The sequence below is a fragment of the Perca fluviatilis genome, chromosome 14, assembly GCF_010015445.1.
Source record: "Perca fluviatilis chromosome 14, GENO_Pfluv_1.0, whole genome shotgun sequence".
Taxonomy (NCBI): Eukaryota; Metazoa; Chordata; class Actinopteri; order Perciformes; family Percidae; genus Perca; species Perca fluviatilis.
The window spans coordinates 23,463,325-23,486,341 of NC_053125.1; the positions used below are offsets into that span (position 1 = coordinate 23,463,325).

General features: G+C 41.8%; 1 protein-coding gene across 15 annotated transcripts in view; it reads left to right on the plus strand.

Moving 5' to 3' along the window:
• The window catches only part of dysf (dysferlin, limb girdle muscular dystrophy 2B (autosomal recessive)), a 133,257-nt gene extending 114,894 nt beyond the window's left edge, over positions 1-18,363 (plus strand). For 14 of the 15 annotated variants that reach the window (XM_039823585.1, XM_039823591.1, XM_039823587.1 and 11 more), the window contains 7 exons: positions 799-894; positions 1,050-1,191; positions 7,934-8,033; positions 11,097-11,269; positions 12,408-12,517; positions 12,615-12,762; positions 13,447-18,363. In XM_039823585.1, the coding sequence (XP_039679519.1) occupies positions 799-894; positions 1,050-1,191; positions 7,934-8,033; positions 11,097-11,269; positions 12,408-12,517; positions 12,615-12,762; positions 13,447-13,503 (826 nt within the window). In that variant the 3' untranslated portion in view covers positions 13,504-18,363. The remainder of the gene's footprint in view (positions 1-798; positions 895-1,049; positions 1,192-7,933; positions 8,034-11,096; positions 11,270-12,407; positions 12,518-12,614; positions 12,763-13,446) is intronic. The other variant, XM_039823592.1, reaches the window with a different exon arrangement.
• The last annotated feature ends 4,654 nt before the right edge of the window (positions 18,364-23,017 follow it).

Genomic DNA, 23,017 nt, shown 5'->3' on the forward strand with positions numbered 1-23,017 from the left:
TAGATCAGTCAGTCAGTGAGTTAGCATTTCAATCAATCGTTCAGACAGTCCGTCCGTCAGTGAGTCAATCAATCAGTTAGTCTCGCATTGCCAGACCTTCCTCCACAGCGCTGCCGAGTAGGGTCTGGCTAGTCCACACAGTATACTGGGATGGGAAAAAACGTGATCTGGTTTATTGGCATTTCTTTAAACCAATCACAATCACCATGGGCGGTGCCAAGCGCCGGACGGAGCCACGGTAGCCTCTGGAAGGAACTTGTTTTGGTGGAACATGTGTACTTTCAAAAGTTGTTTTAGTCGTGCAACAGAAAACTCAGATTGGACAGATTTACCCTGCAGAGATCTGAGGAGCAGTTAACCATAGTCCTCATAAACCCAGCGAGTTTAGAATTACAACACAAAGAAAGTGGAAGGTAAAGTAAATGCGGCCGAAAAGAGTGACATCCGGCGGACTTTCCGGCGGCACCGGAGCAGTCCCGGAAGCGGAACGTCTTCGTTATAGACTAGATAGTCAGTGAATCCTTCAGTTCATCAGTTCAATCAGTGAGTTAGTTGCTCCGTCGATCAGTACGTCAGTTATTAAGTCAGTTGACAACAAATCAGTAGATCAGTAGATCAGTATATCAATCAGTCAGTCAAGTCTTTTATTCACTCTTAAAATCCATCCATTAAACTGTCAGCCAACTATTCATCCATTCATCTTCTCGCTCACATAACCATGACAGAGTATTATAAAATCAGTAAACAAATACAATCAGTACACCAATAAATACATGGAAAGTTTTGGTTCTCGCTCAGGTTCTTCCTGCGTTGCATCATCTGGAACACCAGCGACGTCATCCTGGATGATGTCAGCGTCAGCGGGGAGAAAATGAGTGACATCTACGTTAAAGGGTACATGAATCATGAAGGCCTCTGTTGTCATTTCTTCATTTTTGTTTGGTTCTCTTTTAAAAAATACCGTATTAATTATCTCATCGTAATTATTAAATACAAAAAATAAATAATTAACAACATGAGCATCATGTGTTTGACTGGGAAACTCTCAGCTGGCTCGACGGACACGAACACAACAAGCAGAAGACCGACGTCCACTACCGCTCTCTGGGCGGAGAGGGAAACTTCAACTACAGATTCCTGTTTCCTTTCCACTATTTACCTGCAGAGCAACTCTGTACCGTCGACAGGAAGGTAAGTCTGTCATCTGTCATATATATATAGCGGCCAGACACGAAACTTTATAAAATAAACAATTATATATATATATATATATATATATATATATATATATATATATGAATGGATGAATGAATTGTTTATTTTCGTGTCTGGCCGCTTACATGGCCCATCCATTACAGGATTATTCAGACACATTTCAACTAAACACTTTCCTAGTGCTGACACAAAGCAAAATAATGTATGTACATAAAGGGCAGAAGTATAAAATTCAGAATTCAAAGTAAATATAAGTAGGGTACTAACATAGAGATAACATTTCAACATGAAGCACTTTCAAACCAGAATAAATTATAGTAGAAGTTAGGGCTGCACAATATATCGTTTTATTTATTGTTTTTTTATCGCCATCACAATATCAACTGGCGCTATAAACACATCGAGAAAGGCTGCTACATGTCGCAAAAGACTCTCAGAGATTTTCTGTCTCTCTGCAACCATTGAAAATGAGGGTCTCCCTCAATGAGTTTTAAATAAAGGTTTGACATGAAATTAAATGAAAATTTAAATAAAATATCAGCAGAAAACGGTGCTCCAAAATGTAAATATATATGTATGTATGTATGTATATATATATGTGTGTATATATATATATATATATATACAGTACAGGCCAAAAGTTTGGACACACCTTCTCATTCAATGCGTTTCTTTATTTTCATGACTATTTACATTGTAGATTCTCACTGAAGGCATCAAAACTATGAATGAACACATATGGAATCATGTACTTAACAACAAAGTGTGAAATAACTGAAAACATGTCTTATATTTTAGATTCTTTAAAGTAGCCACCCTTTGCTTTTTTTGATAACTCTGCAAACCCTTGGTGTTCTCTCAATGAGCATCATGAGGTAGTCACCTGAAATGGTTTTCACTTCACAGGTGTGCTTTGTCAGGGTTAATTAGTGGAATTTTGTCCCTTATTAATAAAAAAGCAAAGGGTGGCTACTTTGAAGAATCTAAAATATAAGACATGTTTTCAGTTATTTCACACTTTTTTGTTAAGTACATAATTCCATATGTGTTCATTCATAGTTTTGATGCCTTCAGTGAGAATCTACAATGTAAATGTCATTTTTCACGCCGTGCGCTACATTAAAGTCAATGCGACACACCTTTCAAAAAGCGTGGAGGTTGTGGATATGACTACATAAGATGCATGTAAATTGTTGCGCCCAACACTGTTGACATTTACAGCTATATTTTGATTTCTTTGCGGGAACACTGCCTGCCTTCACCTGCCATTTTTGTTGGCTCGCTTTCGGGTCTGAACTTTCTGCGAAGCTTGCGCAGAGATCAACTGCGCAACTGGGTTACAGGTTGCCAGGTTGAGGTGACAAATGGGTTGAGAAATGTATATGGTGTGAGGATTGTGTGAATAGGATGCGTTTCATACAAGATCTGGCAACTGGTCAACATTAGACGTCGTCAATCTTTATGAGTCCAACGGGTTCGACTGGACCTGAAAAGTCCTTCTGACTATCTGACTCAAATCCACCTTTTTAAAACAATCAAAGACCTTTTTTTGGGGGGGGGGTATTTAACACTAGTTACATACCTGTTACTATAGTTATTTAGTAATCTTGTTTTCTGTTCCAACACAGTGCCCGTTCAAAATGTGCCTTTTTGGAACGGGCTGATTGCTTGGCATGTAGTATTGCTGCTTGTGGCATTTCAGCAGAGGTATTCATTTCCTAACACGCTTGGCTTGATGGTTAACGTTGAAGTATGGATACGATTTGCGGGGGAATTTTGCCAACGGTAAAGTTATTAGTGTTTTAGCCTAAGATAGCAGCCCACTTACAACAACCGGACACAGGGTGAGTCTGAGTGAGAAAGAGACCTCTCTTTGCCCGGTCAGCTCCGAGATGGCGTTATCTTCTGCTGTGTGCGTAGAACTGATGAATTTACAGCTCACAGCAACTTAATACGATATAGTGTCTGGCTTCTGTTTGATATCTAGTGTCTTTTTATTGAGTTTCCTCTTAGCGAAATTTAAGCTGGGCTTTTATTGTGAAGGGTAGACACGGAAGAGCCAGCGTTATGGCAGCGCATTTTCCCCCAACTTATTGTTCGGTCGTTTAGTTTAATTCACAGTTTATTAATATCCAATATCCAGTGCTGTCCAAACTGCTCCAAATTCTAAACCTCAAGTTCATTGAGTACCCAGGAAAGTGTGAAGTAGATTGGATGAATGGTTCATGAGATATTTCAAAGACAGACACACATACACACACACACACACACACACACACACACACACACACACACACACACACACACACACATACAGAGATTCCCCGATTTATTAGAGAGATGTTTACTGAACCTGGTTGAAATCAGTTAATTGATGAATTGCATGGCCCCTCTAAAAGTGCATAAATGAAAGCAGGAGTTGCCCTTGAATAATCTACAGTGGCCCTCAATTAACAAAAATAATGGAGTGACGTTTTGACGAGGAAGAGGAGTGAGTTAGATGTTGTTGAATCCCTGAGACTCAACAGAAACATTTTAGCGAAGAGCTAAAATAACATCACACTTAATACTGGAATAACATCATGGCTGTCATTTGCTTTACTTGGCGTGAAAACGAGCCTCTTTAGCCGCCCGCAGCCGACATGTTTTACGACAGCGTTCGCTCGCTCGTAGCTGCATCCTCAATCAGCGAGAAGACAAGGAGACGAGAGGGAGTTTTGAATAAAACACTGCTGGGTGGAGAGCTTTCATTCCAAAACAGAGCTGGGGCCAGAAACTGAGTTTTATGAAGCCAGAAAGCTCAGCGGTCGGTGATATAACCACTGAGTCACAGGGTCGGATCAACACTCGCACTTGTTGTCTCCTTCAGCTCGATTAGTTCAGCTCAGAAAACCTAGAGTGTGCTTTCCTCAGAATTCTATGGAAGAGTATTATTAGGGCCACAGGTGAAAGTCAGAATACTAAAAACAAAGTCAGAATTCAGACTTTTTTTCTCAGAATTCTGACTTTAAACTCAGAACTCAAATACATTTGTTCACACATGGCCCTAATCCTCTTCCGTAGAATTCTGACTTTTCATCTTTTCTAAGTATATTTCTACTGATGTACAAAATGTGTGTAATGTCCGGCATCTTATTTATACTATAAAGTTTATTTGCATGTTGAAATATTAAAAGGTGGAGTGCTGCGAATGTACACTACATGTGCTGCAGCTGCTATCTTGGACAAAACACCAGCAGAGCCCCATTAAATCTGTGCAAGCTAGGAATATAGGCTGATAAATATACTTAACCTGCACTGCCCTGCTACTCCTCTGCATATTTACATACGTGTTTTAAACCTGCATTGATTTTTGGGGCCAGAGTGAACCAAAACAGTAAATCTGCAGGCCGTAAAACCAAAACACTGAGCTAACAGATGTAAAAGAATCTCTATAATAGCAGTTAATCGGCTAATAATTATCTATGGGTTTGTCAATCGGCTTTAACATTGCATGGTCATTGGATCACTTGTTCATATTAATATGTCGATTATAGCAGCATTAAAGTCGAATAAACAGGAAGTAGGAAGTCCTTATTTTCCAAAGGAATAACATAAAAGCTCCTTTTAAATTATAAATAAAAATGTCAGCCTACAAATAATTTCAGAAAACATTCTCGCATTTACGAACTAGTTTTAAAGTCACATGTATTATTGTTAAGTACATTGAATTATAATATGTAGCTGCTAGGATTGAGTAAAAGATGCTTTATTACACAACCACAAATAATTTGAGAAACAAAACGGGAGACTGTGAGAGAAAAAGAATACATCTGTAAGCCTAAGATAATTCTCGCGTTGCCAATAATTGAACGTAATAGAGCTTAATTTAGGGGGAGAGGGTGAAATAGGGGATGAGGAAACGATGACAAGTCTAAAGAAGACTCTGTACTTTACTTAGCAGTCTGGCAACAAAAAGGAAGTTGATTGATGTTGTTAGATATTGTAGAGAACACACACACTCGTATATTGCGTCCCACCCCTGCTTTTGACAGCTGTGGATTGATAACTTTATGTACTTGGACAGAGTTTGTGGATATAGTGAGCCACACACACACTGACATGCGTACATGCTTTAGCAGCCACACACACACACACTCAGGGTGTAGTGTGTTTACTCCCAGTGTTTGTGTGTGTTGTTATGAAGTGTGAGAGCATGATGTGGATTTAGACCTCTGATTTAGAGAGTGAGTGTGAAGTCATAACGCAGGCAGCAGAGAGGAGTCATTTAAACATACAGACAGATACAGGGAGCACATCAGATGCATTGTTCAGTAAAATACTACACAGATTGTGTGTGTTCGCTCTGTGTTCCTACAATATTCAGAGGAAAAAGTGAGTCCTGGGCCTCTGGGGAAAAAGTCTGAATTGTGAGGATAGACAGGAGGACAACGCGCCGTTTAAATGCTAACAGAAAGCGTATAAAAAGTATATAGAGTGCTCAAGAGCCTTTTGTGTTGTTTCAATTTATTTCTCACCTGAAACCTCAAATCTTTCAAGCTGTGGCACCTGGACTGATCAGTCTGTATTAGTGTGTAGACTACAGTCTAAGAAAGTGGAGAGAAGGAAAGCATCTCTATCAAACAGTATGTTAATCAGAGAATCACAACATTATGCATGTTTACCGTTGGATTTTAATCATTTTTGTATTTCTAAATGAAATGTGTAATCCATGCATAAATCAGCATTTGAAATCGTGTAAAGTAGGACTTGTTACATAAAAATAAACTTGTCTTTTAATCAAAAGCCCTTTCAGACCAGAGGTCTTTAAAGCTCCACAGTTTATAGTATCCAGGATGAGATCAGATCAGGAGATTTTAAAGAGATTGTAGAGCCCTAACTCTAACAAAGAGCTAGTTGAGGTGGAATTGGTTGTTTGACTTGGATGCCTCCTGGACACCTGCTGTCACTACGACCCTAGTCTCGCATTGCCAGACCTTCCTCCACAGCGCTGCGGAGGAGGGTCTGGCTAGTCCACACAGCATTCCGGGATGGGAGAAAAACGTGCTCTGGTTTATTGGCATTTCTTTAAACCAATCACAATCCTCTTGGGTGGCGCTAAGCACCAAATGGAGCCGCGGTGCCTCTGCAAAATAGCCTCGGGAAGGAACTTGTTTTGGTGGAACGTGTACGTTCAAAAGTTGTTTTAGTCGTGCAAGAAAAAACTCAGATTGGACAGATAGTCTAGCTAGCTGTCTGGATTTACCCTGCAGAGATCTGAGGAGCAGTTAACCATAGTCCTCAGAAATCCACCAGAGTTTAGAATGCCAACACAAGAAAAGCGTGACATTCGGCGGAATTTCCGGCGGCAACTAGAGATGGCCCGATACCATTTTTTGCTTCCCGATACCGATTCTGATACCTGAACTTGAGTATCGGCCGATACCGAGTACCAATCTGATACCAGTGTGTCATATATTTTATTATGTTTTAACAACTGTATACTACTATCCCTGTATGGATGTGATATTATTTCTATCTTTGTTGTTGAATGCCACAGAACTTTCTTTTATTATACAGTTTGACAGTCAGTTATAACAGAAAAAGAACATAAATAAACTACTTTAACGTAGATTTTCTTTAGGGCTTTATTACGTGGTATCGGATCGGTGCATTAACTCCAGTACTTCCCGATACCGATACCAGCGTTTTAGGCAGTATCGGAGCCGATACTGATACTGGTATCGGTATCGGAACATCTCTAGTGGCAACAAAGCAATCCTGGAAGTGGAACGTCGTGGATATAGACTACTATGACCCAGACCTGGACAAGTGTCTGGTAATGGAGGGAGATACCCGTCTTATGAGTATAAATCAAGACAGATATTCTCATTCCTGCTAATTGAGACACCGTGGATTCCCCGAATGGACTCAGGACAGGAAGTCACTCTTCACTCATCGAAAACTTCAGAATCCAAGCTTCCGCTGGGTGAAGTGCAGCCCGAGTATCGCTACTTCGTGTTTGCTTTATGTTGCGCTCAATGGTTCAAAACCAATTGCCCTTTGGGGACAAATAAAGTAAGAAAATAATTTGCGGAAAATCTCCTCGCCGAGTACTTCTAGGAAAAGTTACAGGGACGTATTGACGTTTGCTGCGAATCACAGGGGACCGATTTGATTTCAGGTGTGAAAAGCCATTTTATTTTTTATCAACATAACAACAGCCAAGGTGTCACACGCACAGATAAAAAGGACGACTGAGGGAATGGAATGAGACATAGAGGAATCTCTGTGTGTGCAGCAGCTGCACAGTGAAGCCCATTAGTACAAAGGTGAGACAGGATCAGATACTGTCTGGCAGTTTAGTGTGGATTTACCAGAGGTGATAATAGGTCTAACACTCACAGAAACGAAAGTGTGTGTGTGCAGATAGAAAGTGTCCCCGTGTGGAAGTGGTGATGTAGTGAGAGATGTGTCGATGGAGTGCTGCTCCAAACTGAAAGGAGCCTCCCAACATCTCCCAAGAGCGTCTCTCTCCTCTCTTCTGTCTCATCATCCAACACAGTCTTACTACAATTTATAAAAGTATGGAGAATCATTTATTATAGTTGCAGCAACTGGACAGGAGTTTGGCCATATCACCCAGCCCTAATATCTAGTGAATATACATCATATAAAGACAGGAGATGTTAGAAAATGGTAAACTTTTCTCTTTTATTTCCCCTCTGTGTGTCTGCAGGAACATTTCTGGAGTCTGGATAAAGCTGAGACTAAACTGGCTCCTAAACTCACCATCCAGATCTGGGACAATGACAAGTTCTCCTTCGACGACTACCTCGGTAAAACACTGGGCTCTAAGGGTGTGTGTGTGTGTGTGGGGGTGTTCGTTTGTGTGCGTGTGCACGTGTTTCCATTGGTTATCGATTTGGCGCCAATGTTTTTTTCGAGGTTTTATTTTCTTTCGACTTTTATTAAGTTTGCCTTTAAACAAAACGGAGACAATCACACTTCTGTTGTCAAATTAATGCACTTCTTTCGTCCTATCTTTAGTTTTAAATGCTGCTTTTCATGATACATTAACAGGACTAATACACTTATTTAGTGACAATATTTCCCAGGTAATATCTTTAATCCACATTGTTGGCTCTTTTTGGCTTAAATTTGGAACCATCCAGTTAATTATGGATGAAACACATAAAACATATGTCAAGTTATTGCACCTGTCATTACAATCAGTGCAATTGTAGTGCAGGAATGACAGAAGAGATTCCGGTTCATCACTCTCCGTTGGATTTTAGCTAGTCTGGCTGCTCTGGTTTATTGGCATTTCATTAAACCAATCACAATCTTCATGGGCGGCACCAAGCGCCGGACGGAGCCACAGTGCCTCTGCAAAAGAGCCTCGGGAAGGAACTTGTTTTGGTGGAACGTGTACGTTCAAAGGTTGTTTTAGTCGTGCAACAGAAAACTCTGATTGGACAGATAGTCTAGCTAGCTGTCTGCCAAAAAGAGTGAAATCCGGCAGAATTTCCGGCGGCAACAGAGCAATCCCAGAAGTGGAACGTCGTGGATATAGACTAGATCTTAGCTATCGTGACGTTTAAAAGGCTTACTGGAAATGGATCCATATTTCCCAGATTACTGCTTATTAAAGTAAATCAGAAACATACATACACGCCTTTTAGTTGTACAAATAAAGTTAATTCATCTTTAGGTGGTAAATCCATCCAGGGAACCACATGTGCGCTGTGGGTACAGACAAACTACTGCGATAACATTTATCTTTAGAATTAACGCTCTTCCATTTCCACTGTGTTGGCACATTTCACAGAGAGGAAGGGCCCGTTTTATTTTCTCTTCTCAAGCTGTCAAAATTCTGCCTTTCCTTCACCCCTGACGCTGCCCCAGCCCCGTCCCTTGAAATAACTTGCCGCCGTGCCTCTCCTATTTCCCTCCCCTCTGTATTATTTCATCTTTGCCAAAGATGAAGGATGACGCTCTGTAGACCGAGCGTCCGTCTGCGGTGCGAGAGGAGGAGGAAGATGAGGAATCCAGATCTGTTCCCGTCCGTCACCGTCTCACTCCGCTGCAGCGTTTTTCTTCTTCTCTCGCTCGAGTTTATTCGCCTCATACAGTCCGTGGGTGTGTGGCCACCTCAAAGCATTTCTTCCATTCCTGCCTGTCTCCAGCTCGTCAGCTCGGACCGCTGACTGTTAATCTTCCTGCACGGTTCGAGGGCCCGACACAAGCCATTTTCCTACTGCCGCACTGTCAAACTGCAGCTAGCTGTGGAAAAACACTTCCAGTGGACATCTAGTCTCTCTTCAGCCGTTCATCTACCCACACTCCCTCCATACTTAACGTCAGTGATGATCAGAACTCTGCTAACTACCTTTCACCACAGGATCGTCTGTATTTCACTCAGAACACACCCAGCAATTAGTCATCAAGAAAAACTGGCTACACGGACAGCTGACACCAATGGTTTGTACAGATCTGGGTTTCCCAAAAGCATCTCAAGGCTAATATCGTAATATCCATCTTTCAGACCTCCTTTAGCTTAACCCTCCTGTTGTCCTCGGGTCAAGTCTGACCCCTTTTCAAAGTTTTCTATATGAGAAATTTAGGTTTCTTTCAACAAAATTGCCCAAAAATAACATGGATGGTTCCATGCAACGCTCTTCGCAAGTACAATTCAAATGTTGGCAAATGGCAATAAGTGACAGAAGCGCCAAATACGTTGAAAAAAGCGTCAAAAGCCTCGAAAGCAGAAAAAAGCTTTGAAAAAAAGCGTCAAACAAGGTGATAACGATGTTTGAAACGCATGGAAAAATGTGTCGAAAAACTTGAAAAACAACACGGAGGACAACATGAGGGTTAAGACATACTTCCTGAAGGCATCATCACTTAACGCTGAACCTGCAAACTAGTTTCATATTGATTTTATATTGTTTTTGTTCAGTAATTCAGTTACATCTGATGTGAAAATGTTTCTCTTCATCTTTTTTTTTTTTAAGATTATTTTTTGGGCATTTTAGGCCTTTATTTGACAGGACAGCTGAAGACAAGAAAGGGGAGAGAATGACATTCAGCAAAGGGCCGCAGGTCTGAGTCGAACCCGGGCCCGCTGCGTCGAGGAGTAAACCTCTATATATGGACGCCTGCTCTACCAACTGAGCTATCCGGGCGCCTGACATTTTAAAATTTTTATAGAAATCAATGTCCAGTTTCACACAATATGAATTCATTAAAGCTTTCACATTTACTGTTGTGGACACTGTGTCTGGGGGAAACAACATCCTTTGCCACACAAGATGTACTACACTTCATGTTGGTTTAGAATACATAGAAAGAAGAAGAACTTGGTGGTTTGTACAACATCATATTAGGGCCATTGTAAAGTGTATAATTATGGAGCCGGGGGACGGGTAATATTCTGAGAAAAACTTGGATATTCTCTGAAATTGAAGGGAATAAAATACGGGAAATAACTCACAAATTTACAAGAAAAAAACTCAGAAAATAGTGGGGTTTCTATTCAGGGAATTGCTTCACTTTGCAAGGTTGGATTAACCTCACACCACAGACAACTTGCTGTGTAAAAAAAGAACCCTTTAATCCCTGAATGCACTCATTAAAGTCACTGTATAACAAGTGAAACCTATTTTTTGTTTAAATAGGGAATTGTAATGTTAATGTTTGCTCTATGAACTGACACTGCGAAGCAGTTACTGAAGCAGACTTTTCCCAACAGACTACTAATCGAACACTGAACTTGACAATTAGTTGGGTTCAACTAGACAGTTCTTTTTATACATAGAAATATGTTTATTGAGGTTATCAGATAGCCTCTTTGTTGTCGTGATTGATTTTGTCCTCATGGTCTATGAATGTTTCTTTAGGTCACCTGGTAATGGACCTGAACCACATGCTGCGTCCGGCCAAGTCTCCAGAAAAATGCAACTTGCAGCTGCTGAGCCAGCCGACGGACAGGCTGGTGTCTCTGTTCGAACAGAAGACCGTCAAAGGATGGTGGCCCTGCACCTGCGAGCAAAACGGAGAGAAGATCATCGCTGTGAGAAAAATCAAACACACGCACACCAAGCACACATGTTCCCGGCTAGTCTGGCATTGCCAGACCTTCCTCCACGGCGCTGCGGAGGAAGGTCTGGCTAGTCTGATAGGGATGGGAGGAAAAATCTGCTCTGGTCAGTCCCTCCAGAAAAACGCAATTATGCCATTGCATAATTCAATGCATAATCAGCCAAAGTCTGCATATTTATGCGGGGGCCGCATTTTTTCGAATACGCCGCATTTCGCCGCATAAATTGCCGATTTCCGCGCAAAAAATATTTGCTCGCCGCAAAAATAATCCCCGCGTTTCTGTTGCAAAAAAGTCCCATATGTCTTAGCAGGAAGTTGAAAAATGTTGCGTTTACTTCACACAAGAGCAGCCATTTTCCCCTGTTGCCATGGGAACGTTATGAAGTGACGTAATTACGCGACGTGAACATCATTGAAAAGCAGGGTGTTGGGGAAATTTTTTTTAACCGCAGTTTTTGCAAGTTCACGCAATTTCATCGCATAAAATTGCATAAATATCCCGCATATTCCATCGCATTTCTTAAGAAAAGGTGCCGCGTAATCAAGGATTTTTGCCCGCAACAATCACAAAAAAACTCCGCATTTTTCTGGAAGGACTGTCTGGTTTATTGACATTTCTTTAAACCAATCACAATCGTCATTCGCAGGGCTTTCAAGCCAGAGAGCGGAGTTCGCCTCCCGGCAACGGTACCACTGCAAAATAGCCTCGGGAAGGAACTAGTTTTGGTGGAACATGTGTACATTCAAAAGTTGTTTTAGTCGTGCAACAGAAACCTCAGATTGGACAGATAGTCTAGCTAGCTGTCTGGATTTACCCTGCAGAGATCTGAGGAGCAGTTAACCATAGTCCTCAGAAATCCATCAGAGTTTAGAATGCCAATACAATGAAAGAGGAAGGTGAGAGGCATCCGGCCGACAAATAGGGATATCCGGTGGAATTTCCGACGGCACCAATCACCAATCCCGTAAATGAATCGTCGTCGATGTAGACTAGTTCCTGGCTAACGAGTGGTGGTTAGCACTCAGCTCACAAGCTACGTCGTCGCGCTTCTAGTTAAATGCGCGGAAGAATCTGCACGTGCGATGAAGGCTCGTCGTCTGTGTTTCAGGGGAAGGTGGAGATGTCTCTGGAGATCGTGATGGAGCAGGAGCACGAGGAGAGACCAGCTGGCGTCGGCAGAGACGAACCCAACATGAACCCTCACCTGGAGGAGCCTCAGTGAGTCACACACACACACACACACACACACACACACACACACACAGACACATTCAAACATATAAATATGGTTTCCCATCTTCTTCTCTCCTCCCAGGCGTCCGGAGACCTCCTTCCTGTGGTTTTCCTCCCCCTATAAGACCCTCAAATTCATCCTGTGGAGGCGGTTCAAGTGGTTTATCATCCTCTTCATCATCCTCTTCTTCATCTTCCTCTTCTTCGGCGTCTTCCTCTACTCCTTCCCGGTGAGTTTGTGTGTGTGTGTGTGTGTGTGTGTGTGTGTGTGTGTGTGTGTGTGTGTGTGTGTGTGTGTGTGTGTGTGTGTGTGTGTGTGTGTGTGTGTGTGTGTGTGTGTGTGTGTGTGTGTGTAAGAAACCGTCACAGTGCATGGATGGAGACAGAGGGAGACATATACTTTTGCACAATAAAATGATAATTCAGATTTATTTTCACAGTTTTGGCCATCGTTGCCTTTTCTGATTGGCATTTTTCTGTTTGATTAGATGGCTGAAAGTAAAGAGACTGACAGGAAATGTTTAAAAACAAAAGAGAGTTATGACCAAAAAGGCAAAAGTAACAAAAGATCATTCCAAAAAATACTATAAAATTGAGAGATGAAGAAACAGTTAAATAGAAAAGAATACATGTGAAATAAATGTGCTAACATTGGCCTTTTATTGGTGTAGTTTGGTATGGCAGTACAGGAAAAGCTCTTAAAAGAAGAGGAAAGAACGATAAAGGGAATGGATTTGGATGACAAAGAAAGACAGACAAAGATGGAGAAAATGACGCAAATAAGATAGTATGTGGATGAGAAAGGCAGAGAATGGAAATGTGTCTTTATCTGTCTGTTCGTCCAGAGGGGAAAAAGAAGAAAGCAAATGAGAGGGAATCAAAGGGAAAGTAACATTTTCTTTCCATCCTCACAGAACTACGCTGCCATGAAGATGGTGGGACCTTTCGGACCAGCCAAGGCAGCGGAGTGACGATGGAGGAGACCAGGAACAAAAAAAAATGGAGGAAAGGAAACGGAAAAAAAAGCCAACACAATGAAAAACAATGTCAGGTTTCTACAAGTGTAATGGGGCTGAATTTAACAGAATTTCATGTTATTCTTCTTCTTTTTCTGCTCGAGTCTTTAAAAGGATTCTGTCATCTTGCTGAAGTTTTGACTGATGAACTTGTGAACTTCATCCAAGCGCGTGTGTGTGTGTGTGTGTGTGTGTGTGTGTGTGTGTGTGTGTGTGTGTGTGTGTGTTTCCTGATAAGTTTACCGATAGACCTGATGAGCAATAGTGCCCAAGATTCACAAACGCCTCTGACATGACAACTGTGTGCGTGCGTGCGCATGTGTACACGTGCGTGTGTTTCCATGTGTGCCTTCACTGTCTCTCCACTCATCCGAAAACACTGCATCACTGTACTGGATGCATTTCCAAAAAGTTGCTATCAGATCTCAGCATGTATCTGCTGTTTCCGCGCCATCCCTCCGTCACGACTTTCATCCCTCCCTCCCTCCATCTCTTCTGCCCTCATGCAGAGAAGAAGGAGAATAAAAGCTTGTTGCCTCGTTTGAAAAGAAAAAGCGGAAACGGAATCAAAGATTGCGATGTCGTTGTCTGATCATTTTTTTATTATTATTTTTTTTTAAACCGCCTGCTGGTTCCCGGCAACGGCGAGGCAAAGTCAGGTCAGGCAGCGGTGACTGAACGTCTTCAAACTGTCCAACTTTCATCGCTCCATTCAATCTTTATGAAGAAGAACCTCAAATACAGACGGGACATTCATTCTCTTTGACGCGTTACAGTATGCTTCGCTGCAACGTATGCCGCCTTCGAGTGAAATCCGAGATGCGTTGTTGAAAACGTATTGTTAAATGTACACCTTCAGCTATTCTTCATTGTCCTGTGCGCTCTTCCTCAGCAGTTTAAAAAAAGTAGTGTTTAAAGAAAAAGAAAGCAATAACAATTGACACCTCAACCGTACATTTTTCACCTCCACGTTATACATTTGCTTCCTTTATTTCCTCCTCCTCCTCAGCATCATCTTCTTCCTTTTTCCCCTCCCTATCGCGCTCTTTCTTCCTCTTCATTTCCTCCTTTTGTCCTCAGCCCATACTTCTTCCTCCTCTTCTACCCCGGTCTCATTTTCTTCCTTCCCTTTTTTCCTCCTGTTCTCCCTCCTTCCTATTTTTTTAATCCTTCTCCTTTCCTTTGCTTCCCCTCTTTTTCCTTCTCCCCTTCACGTTCCTTCTTCCTCATCACTTCCTCCCTCTCCTCCTTTTTCCCTCCACCTCCACTTACTTTTCCACCTGTTCTTCCTCCTCTCTTCCCCAGTGTCATTCTCTTCCTTCTCCATGTTCTCATTTCCCTCCTGTTTTTCTCCCCTTCCTTTTCATTGTCCTCGTCTCCTTTGCTTCTTCCCCTCTTCTTCTTCATCCTCCCTCTTCCCTCTTCTCTCACAACTCATTTCCTCTTTTCCCTTTGCGTCTCCCCTCAGTCTTCTTCCTCCTTTGCATCCTCCTGAATCTCATGGTGTACTTCCTCCTCTTCTTCATCTCCCGTCTCCTTCCTTTCTCCTTATCCCCCCCCATATAACCTCTGATAGAGTGTGTGTGTGTGTGTGTGTGTGTGTGTGTGTGTGTGTGTGTGTGTGTGTGTGTGTGTGTGTGTGTGTGTGTGTGTTGAGGTTTTTGGATCCTTAAATACCCCCCGTTGACTTAGTAAGCAAATAGAAACTGAAGGAAACACGGACGAGAGAAATATTTAACTCCACTCTCTTATTATCTATTCTTTTTTTACTTCTTCACAGTGGTTTCTTCTAAAGTCCAAAGGTTGGGTGGGATCACATGTTAGGTTAGTTTGGTTTTTTGGTCCGCACCAGAGTGGAAAAGTTGACTTTGTCCCGTTTGGTTCGTTTTGGGTTCACACCGGCCAATTACGAGCCAACCAGGCCTTGTAAACAAAAAAGTCACACAGACTGACAAGCACCTCATTTACTGGCCCGGGTTTTAGGTCGTCCTGCCAGGTCAGAGAGGGTTTAACTCCGGCTTGGCTAACGTCGGCATAAATCACACTAATTAACCTTTGAAAATCACTTAACAACACGTCAGTCCTAGACTGACGTCGTCACACTCAAATTCTGGTCAGAATATGAGTCTGATACTGCTCCGTTGGGCTGTGATTATGGAGGCGTGTTTCAACCGGACCAGGAAAGAAAATGCCTCTGCATGCATAGATATCTCCTATAACAGAATTCTCAATCCTCCAGCGGCAGCCATCTTTGTTGTAAACGAATTCAACCCAAGCGCTCTTTGGTGACATTGGGTTGATTACGTGACTGTTGACCATCTGTCCATCGTCGTACAAAGCCCGCCCTGACAATTTGATTGGTCCGAACAGCTCTCTGGTTGGAGCATAGCTGCTCCACAACGGATCAAGTCCAGACCGAACTTCCCGACCTCAAATGTTGTGGGCGGGGCTACGTTCGGGCTGGCATCCAGGCTACATCAGCCCAGACTTTTTTTACTCCAGTTTTAATCCAGCTCGTTCTGCTCGCCTTTCCAAACACACGAGGGACTTGCTCTCTGTCGGAGGTTAACGTTTGTCTCCGTGCACCCGTGAACTCGGCCAGCGTGAGATGTGTCCTTCAGAGTTTCGATCCCGTTGTTGCTCCTCAGAAACCACTGTGCACTTTGCTTGGAGGCAGCGTAGTGTCAGAGACCCGTCAACGCTAACGTAGTTCAGATGGCTTCGTTCACACAAACGTAATAAAAAGACTGAATGCTTCTAAGAATGTCAAGAAAAAAACAAACATAGTTGTTTAGGTGCATTTTATTCATTTTGCAGGACACTAAACTAAGTTCTTGTGTAAAGAAATCCACAGCCTCTGCTTTCATTTCACAGTCAGTATTGTTAGTGTTATTTTTTTTTTTAGGTATTTAGCTGTATTCAGGGTTGTCATCTTTTAGTTCAGGTTACCTCTCTGTCTGTGTTTCTTCAAAGTGTTTACAATTTCAAAAAAGAATCACCTTGAAGTTTGAATGAAGAATAAATGTCATCACCCGCGTCTGTCCTGCTGAAAAGGCGTCTTTAGACAACGACAACAAAAAATCATAGGTGTCTTCTTCTTCTTCTTCACTTTAGATGATAAAAACAGTGGACAGTTTGAATTGGTTCAGCTTGGTCAAAACATTTACACGCTGCACTTAAATGAAAGCCGACTGAATACACCAGATACCTGTGAAGAGGCGGACACCATCCTTTTATTTAGATTGATGTTTGCCCGGACAGATGAAGATATTATTGACTTTTTTTTGTGTGTGTGTGTTACTTGTGTATCTTGAAATGGCATTATATATTTGAAAACACTTTAAACGTCTTGCTGTGGGGGCGCCCCGTGTAGGCTGAGGCCTTTGCAGGGTTCGAATCCAACCTGCGGCCCTTTGCTGCGTGTCATCCCCCCTATCTCTCTCCCACCTTTCCTCTCTATCCACTGTCACTCTGAAATAAAGGGGGAAAAAGCCCCAAAAAATAATCTTAAAAAAAAACATCTTGCTGTAAATCCACGAGCCTCGAAATTATTAAAAAAAAACACTTTGTTGACAATCCTGCTGCCATTTTCAGGGAAAGAGCTCTTGATTACTTTATTACTAGTTTGCAAGATACCTACATACCGCAAAGTTGTCTTTAAAACATTTAAAGCATTGTTTTCTCCCGGTCTTATTCCTGTCAGTAAATGCAACGTGCCTTTTAGCCTTTAGCTTTGCTGCCTTGACATACGGTAACACTGACTCGTGCCTCAGCAGAGAGACCACAAACAATTCAAATGCTGTTTATTTTTATTAGCTTTGACTGCCTCTTTAAAACTGGCTGCTGTCTAAGTGAACATCTACCTGAAACTATTTCATTTCAGTGGCCCGTTTGTTTAAAGGTAATGCACTCAATCAAACTGCTGCACTGATCTCTGATGGGTTGAAATGTTTTAACCACCTTTTACTGCTGGCTGGTCAGAAGAGAAACTTTTCTTTCCTTTTCTTTTAATGAATCGTCATTTTGGAAAATACGCTTCTTTGCTTTCTTTCAGAAAGTTAGATAAGAGGCACCACTTTCATGTCTTTACACTCTAAATTAAGCTCCTGCCAACAGCCTGTTAGCTTAGCATAAGACTGGAAACTGGTAGAAACAGCTGGCATGGCTCTGTTGATAGAAAACCTCACTAACTAACCAGAGGAGACTCCAGGAAGTCACTGCACGCGGCCAAGAAATAGTCCGCCACATAGGTTGCTGTTTTTGCGTATGGAGTTAAACAAACGAGACTTATCGTGTTAATTATTGAGCTTTAGATGGGCTGGGTGATGGATTTTGTTACACTCTCGGACAGATTTAACAAAACAATGAACTATTTCACCTAACGTATAGTCCATCTGACTTAAAACTCTCCAAATGCTGTTTTATATGTGCAAAAATGCATTTTTCGCTTATCTTAAGAGTTGTTTATTTGAACCCTTAAAGTTGCAATGAATTATGGGAAGCAGAAACAAAGACATACTGCACTACACTTTTAAAGGCATTAAACAATAACACGTAGGGACTGGGAAACAAAAACTGGTTTCAAATCCAGTTTGTGTTTTTCCTGAACAGCACTGTAACTCTCATCTACTCTTTATGTTGTTATTGTAAAACATGACTGACGGCATCGGTGATATTGTGTTGTATTGTGGGAGAAACAGACTGAATGTATTCCAGAAAAAATCATGAATATTCCACTCCATATCCACAAACAGCAATACCGTGTTGGCTGCATTATGTCGGTATTATCAATAAAACTGCATTTCTAATTCATCAGTGCAGACTGTGTTTCTTTATGTCACATGCATGTATTAGTAGGTGTACCACTTCCTCTGTGCTGAGTTCAAACACTGCAGTATCTGGATGTTTTACAGCTCCATGGCAATAGTTGAAATTAAAGTTAAAGTATAAGATTATGCTGCTTATACCATGGCTACTTACCAGCAAAGTCTTCCTTTGAAGAGCCCATATTATGAGAAAATAACTTTTTCTGGGGTGATAGCATGCTAGCTCGTTCTCAATGGCAAAACACTGCTACAACACACACAAATTCACCCTAATCTACGAAATAAATTACTTCTACTCTACTACTTCCATACTACGTTCTGCAGGTGTTCCACGCAAAGTTGGAAGTGTACCCTCGTTTAGAAGAAGTCTCCCGGCTAATCCTGCCTTGCACAGGAGTTGGAGAAACAGCTAGCTAGCTCATGTAGTCCTTACCTAGCTACTGCGCATGTGCGACCGCCAACAAAGATGTTACAGAAGCTGAGAGGTCTCACTCTGTAGCTAAAACAGAGACCTGAACACAGGGTGAAAAGAGGAGCTGCAGCAATGTGCATTACAGCAACAATATATATATATTTTTTTTAATTAAACCATGTAAACCTATTCTGATACAATCTCAAATTACAATTATGAACCTGAAAATGAGCATAATATGGCCACTTTAAAATATTAAAGCTTTAGTGCGTAACTTTTTGATATTAATGAACGTCCGTTACATTCAAGTTATTGCCAAATGAGTTGCTACAAATAATTAAGACTATCAGCTCCACACAACTCTCTCTGTTTCAGTTCTGTTCGGTTGCCCGGTGACTTTGCGCGAAACTCAAGTGTTCCTTCGAGTCCTGTTTTTTCCTCCGTGTCCTCCTGCTACTAGCAGCTGGAGGAGGGGGGAGCGCGGTCATGGAAGCTTTTACGGGCTTCCAACAGTGTGTTGTCTCTTCCTCCAGTGTTGGGGGTACTTCATTAGTAATACCCCACAATTTGCCATCTGTCACCCTTGGCTAATGGTGTGTTCTTTTTATTCCAATTAGCTGAATGTGTACCTGAACAAGCAGATAGATTATTGTATTGGTAGTCCCGAACTGCATACTACAAAAAAAAACCGCAGTCTTACTACGAGCTAATTTTACTAGCGTTAGCTAGCATGTCAAACGGGGCTAGTCAGTCTTTAAACGGCTCTGGAGCTAGTAAATCAACATAGGAGAATGTAAAGTCGCATGTTAACGTTAAAATAGCAAGGTGACCAGTAAAACTACAGCAGACGACTTCCCTTGGCTAATTAAAAAAAATAGCTTACTTTAAGCTGCTTCTTCAGGTTGGAGGTGGAGTAATTTGGACGCTGAAAGGAGGTTGGTTGCTGGCAAGCACAGGTTGCACTGCACAGTTATATTTCATTCTCCCTGTTCGTTCTTTAATGTGAAATGTTGTTTGAATTTCCAAGATAGAAACTTATTCCTGCCCTGGTTCTGTCGTGCCAGGTCCGACTCCATTGTGACTGATCACGCAAATAGCTAATTTTTTCCGATTTCATATTGGGGCTTCTGGAAAATGCATAGAGTTGCCTTAATTTATTTTGAGTGAATAAACTCGTGAAACAGAAGTATCGTCATGTAATCCATTGATTTCAACAATGTAACTGTATTCTAAATACCAACGATTTAAATTGTAACTGTAACGGAATACACTTACTCATAATTTGTATTCTGAATACGTAACGCCGTTACATGTGTAAGGGTTAATGCCCTTCGAGGTGTCCATTGTCATGTATTAATGGACGACGGCGAGGCGTGAACCGTCCGACACGCAGCCGAAGTCCATTAATACCTGACAATGGACACCTCGAAGGGCATTAACCCGCTTATACCATGGTCACTTGCCAAATAACAAATTTTTAAAACATTAGTTCATATTTTAATTAGTTTTACAATCGAAATCTAAAGTTAATCCAAACAATAACTCTGTTTCCCTGGATTTACGCCCTGGCCGGTTTGACTAATACCTGGAACAATCATTCCCATCCATCAGGTTCTTATGCAATGCAAATGTTGTTCTCTCAACCAGGAATTAGGAAAAACCTTAGAGAATACCTTGCCTCCCTTAGCAACCGGAGATATTTATATAGTCCGCTCAGCTGGTAGAACCCTTCAGTTTAGCTACGAGCCAGAAAGCTAACGCTATGCTAGCAAGATCCAAAGTCAATAACATTGTGTACAGTTGGCAATCAGTAAAAATAATTTGACAGTATGTTGAACAACAAGACAAGCTAGCTATCCAGCCATGTCATTGTCCCCAAAACAATATAACGACTTTTACGAAGAATTTGATCCGCGATGTGTAACGTTACTGTCGGCTGCAGCGGCGCAGCCTGAAGCAGCGACTTGAACAGTGAACGGGATGTGAGATAACGTTATTCGCTGTGAAACAAAGTCAGTCCAGAGGGCCAGTAGAACTTACTTCTTGCAGCCTGTGTGTTTTAGCGCCATCCTGTGGTGTTCAGAGGACGAGTTGGAAATAATAAATCCACATTTCACATTAATTTAGAACAGTAAACAGTCAGTTTCACCGAACTCCTTTAGTAGGTGTCCTATATCACTTTTTAATGGACACCCTGCAGCCAATCAGAATCGAGTATTCACCCAGACCATGGTATAAATTCCGTTACTCCCCAACACTGCTCATGGGGGCGACTACGCACTATAGCTTTAAAGCGCCCATATTATACTCATTTTCAGGTTCATAATTGTATTTTAAGGTTGTACCAGAATAGGTTTACATGGTTTAATTTTCAAAAAACACCATATTTTAGTTGTACTGCACAGCTCTCTCTCACTGCTGTAGATCCTCTTTTCACCTGGTTTCTGTTTTAGCTACAGAGTGAGACCTCTTTTCTTCTTCTTCTTCTGTACTATCTTTGATTGCACTCGCACATGCTCAGTAGCTCAGATGTAGATCATGTCAGCTAGCTAGCTCCATAGAAGTAAAAGAAAGGGGGCGTCCAGATAGCTCAGTTGGTAGAGCGGGTGCCCATGTATAGAGGATTACTCCTCGACGCAGCGGTCGCGGATTCGACTCCGACCTGCAGCCCTTTGCTGCATGTCATCCCCCCCTCTCTCTCCCCCTTTCACGTCTTCAGCTGTCCTGTCAATTAAAGGCCTAAAATGCCCCAAAAATATAATCTTAAAAAAAAAAATGAAGTAAAAGAAAGGCTGTTTCTCCAACTTCAGTCAGTTACAAGGCAGGATTAGCTGGGAGACTTCTAAATGAGGGAGCACATGTAAGTAGTTCTTTTGTCGATTATGGTGAACTTGTGTGTGTTGTAGCAGTGCTTTGCTATTGAGAACGAGGTACCATGCTAGTGTTAGCATTAGCGTTAGCATGCTAACGCTACGAGCTAACGGTTGCGGTTAGCCACCTCGTTTCGGATTGTGACGTCACAGTCCGAGCCGATTTTGAACAGCTCACTAGGAGACTGAAGGCAGGACACATTCAGAAACCGTATCTCACTCAAAACAGCATGGATGGATTTTTTTCAAAGTTTGTATGTGTGTGGAAGCACCAGAGACACAAAAGAACACCCCAAATACCAGAAAAAAAGTGTTTTTTTTCATAATATGGGCACTTTAACTCAGCGTTGTGTTTTCCCGTTCTAAAATAGAATAGAAATATAAGCGTTGCCTATTGATATTTTAGGGAACATGGTCCTCAAATGCAAACGGTGTGTTGGCTTTATCAACTATTTCAATAAACTCTCCCTCGTTTCCTCCCTCCATCTACTCCTTCCACTCGTCCATCCCTTCTGATACCACATCACTCCGGTCCCGTCCTCCTCTTTTTCCTTTCCTTGTACGTCTCAAGTTCTCTCTTTTTCAGTCTTCCTCAGGGGTGTTGTTATGGTCAACATGAACTGCAGGTGAACCTCTGACCACAGAGTGTGTGTGTGTGTGTGTTTGTGTGTGTGTGTGTGTGTGTGTGTGTGTGTGTGTGTGTGTGTGTGTGTGTGTGTGTGTGTGTGTGTGGTGGGGTGGGTGGGCTGTGGCGGTGGTCTGTCTTCGCTCTTCCATCTCTCTCTCATTTTCTTTGACCTTCACTGTCTTTCTCTTCCTCACCCTCCTCTGACCTCCCTCTCCTCCTCCTCCTCCCTCCATTTTTAACTCCTCCAGTATTTTCGCTCCTTATCACTCCCTCTGTCATGCAAGTTACTCATTTTGTATTCTTTGGCTGCGTTCACACTGCAGCTGAAAGGTTTTTTTCTTCTCTCTTAAGATTGGATGGCTTTTAATCTGAAAAGCTGCATTGTTGTTGCTAAAAGTTACTTATTTGCAAATAAATCAGATTCTGGAGTCATGGAGAAAAACATACATTGTGATTAAAAGGTTTGAAATCTCCTGTCACAGAGCTTGACGGTGTCCAATCAGATTCTCAGGAAAGTCCTCTTTACAAATAGACGTTATTGAGGACTACTCTATATCAGGGCCTATAGGTCCGGACCAAGTCCGCATCCGGACGTAACGGCAAGTCAATCCAAACCCAGCCCGTAATGCCTTATGAAATACATTTTCTAAGACAAAAAATTTCAAAAGGGGACAAAAAAGTTGCAAAAAGTGCAGCAAGATAAAGGATGAAAACCACAGAAAAAAAAAGTCAA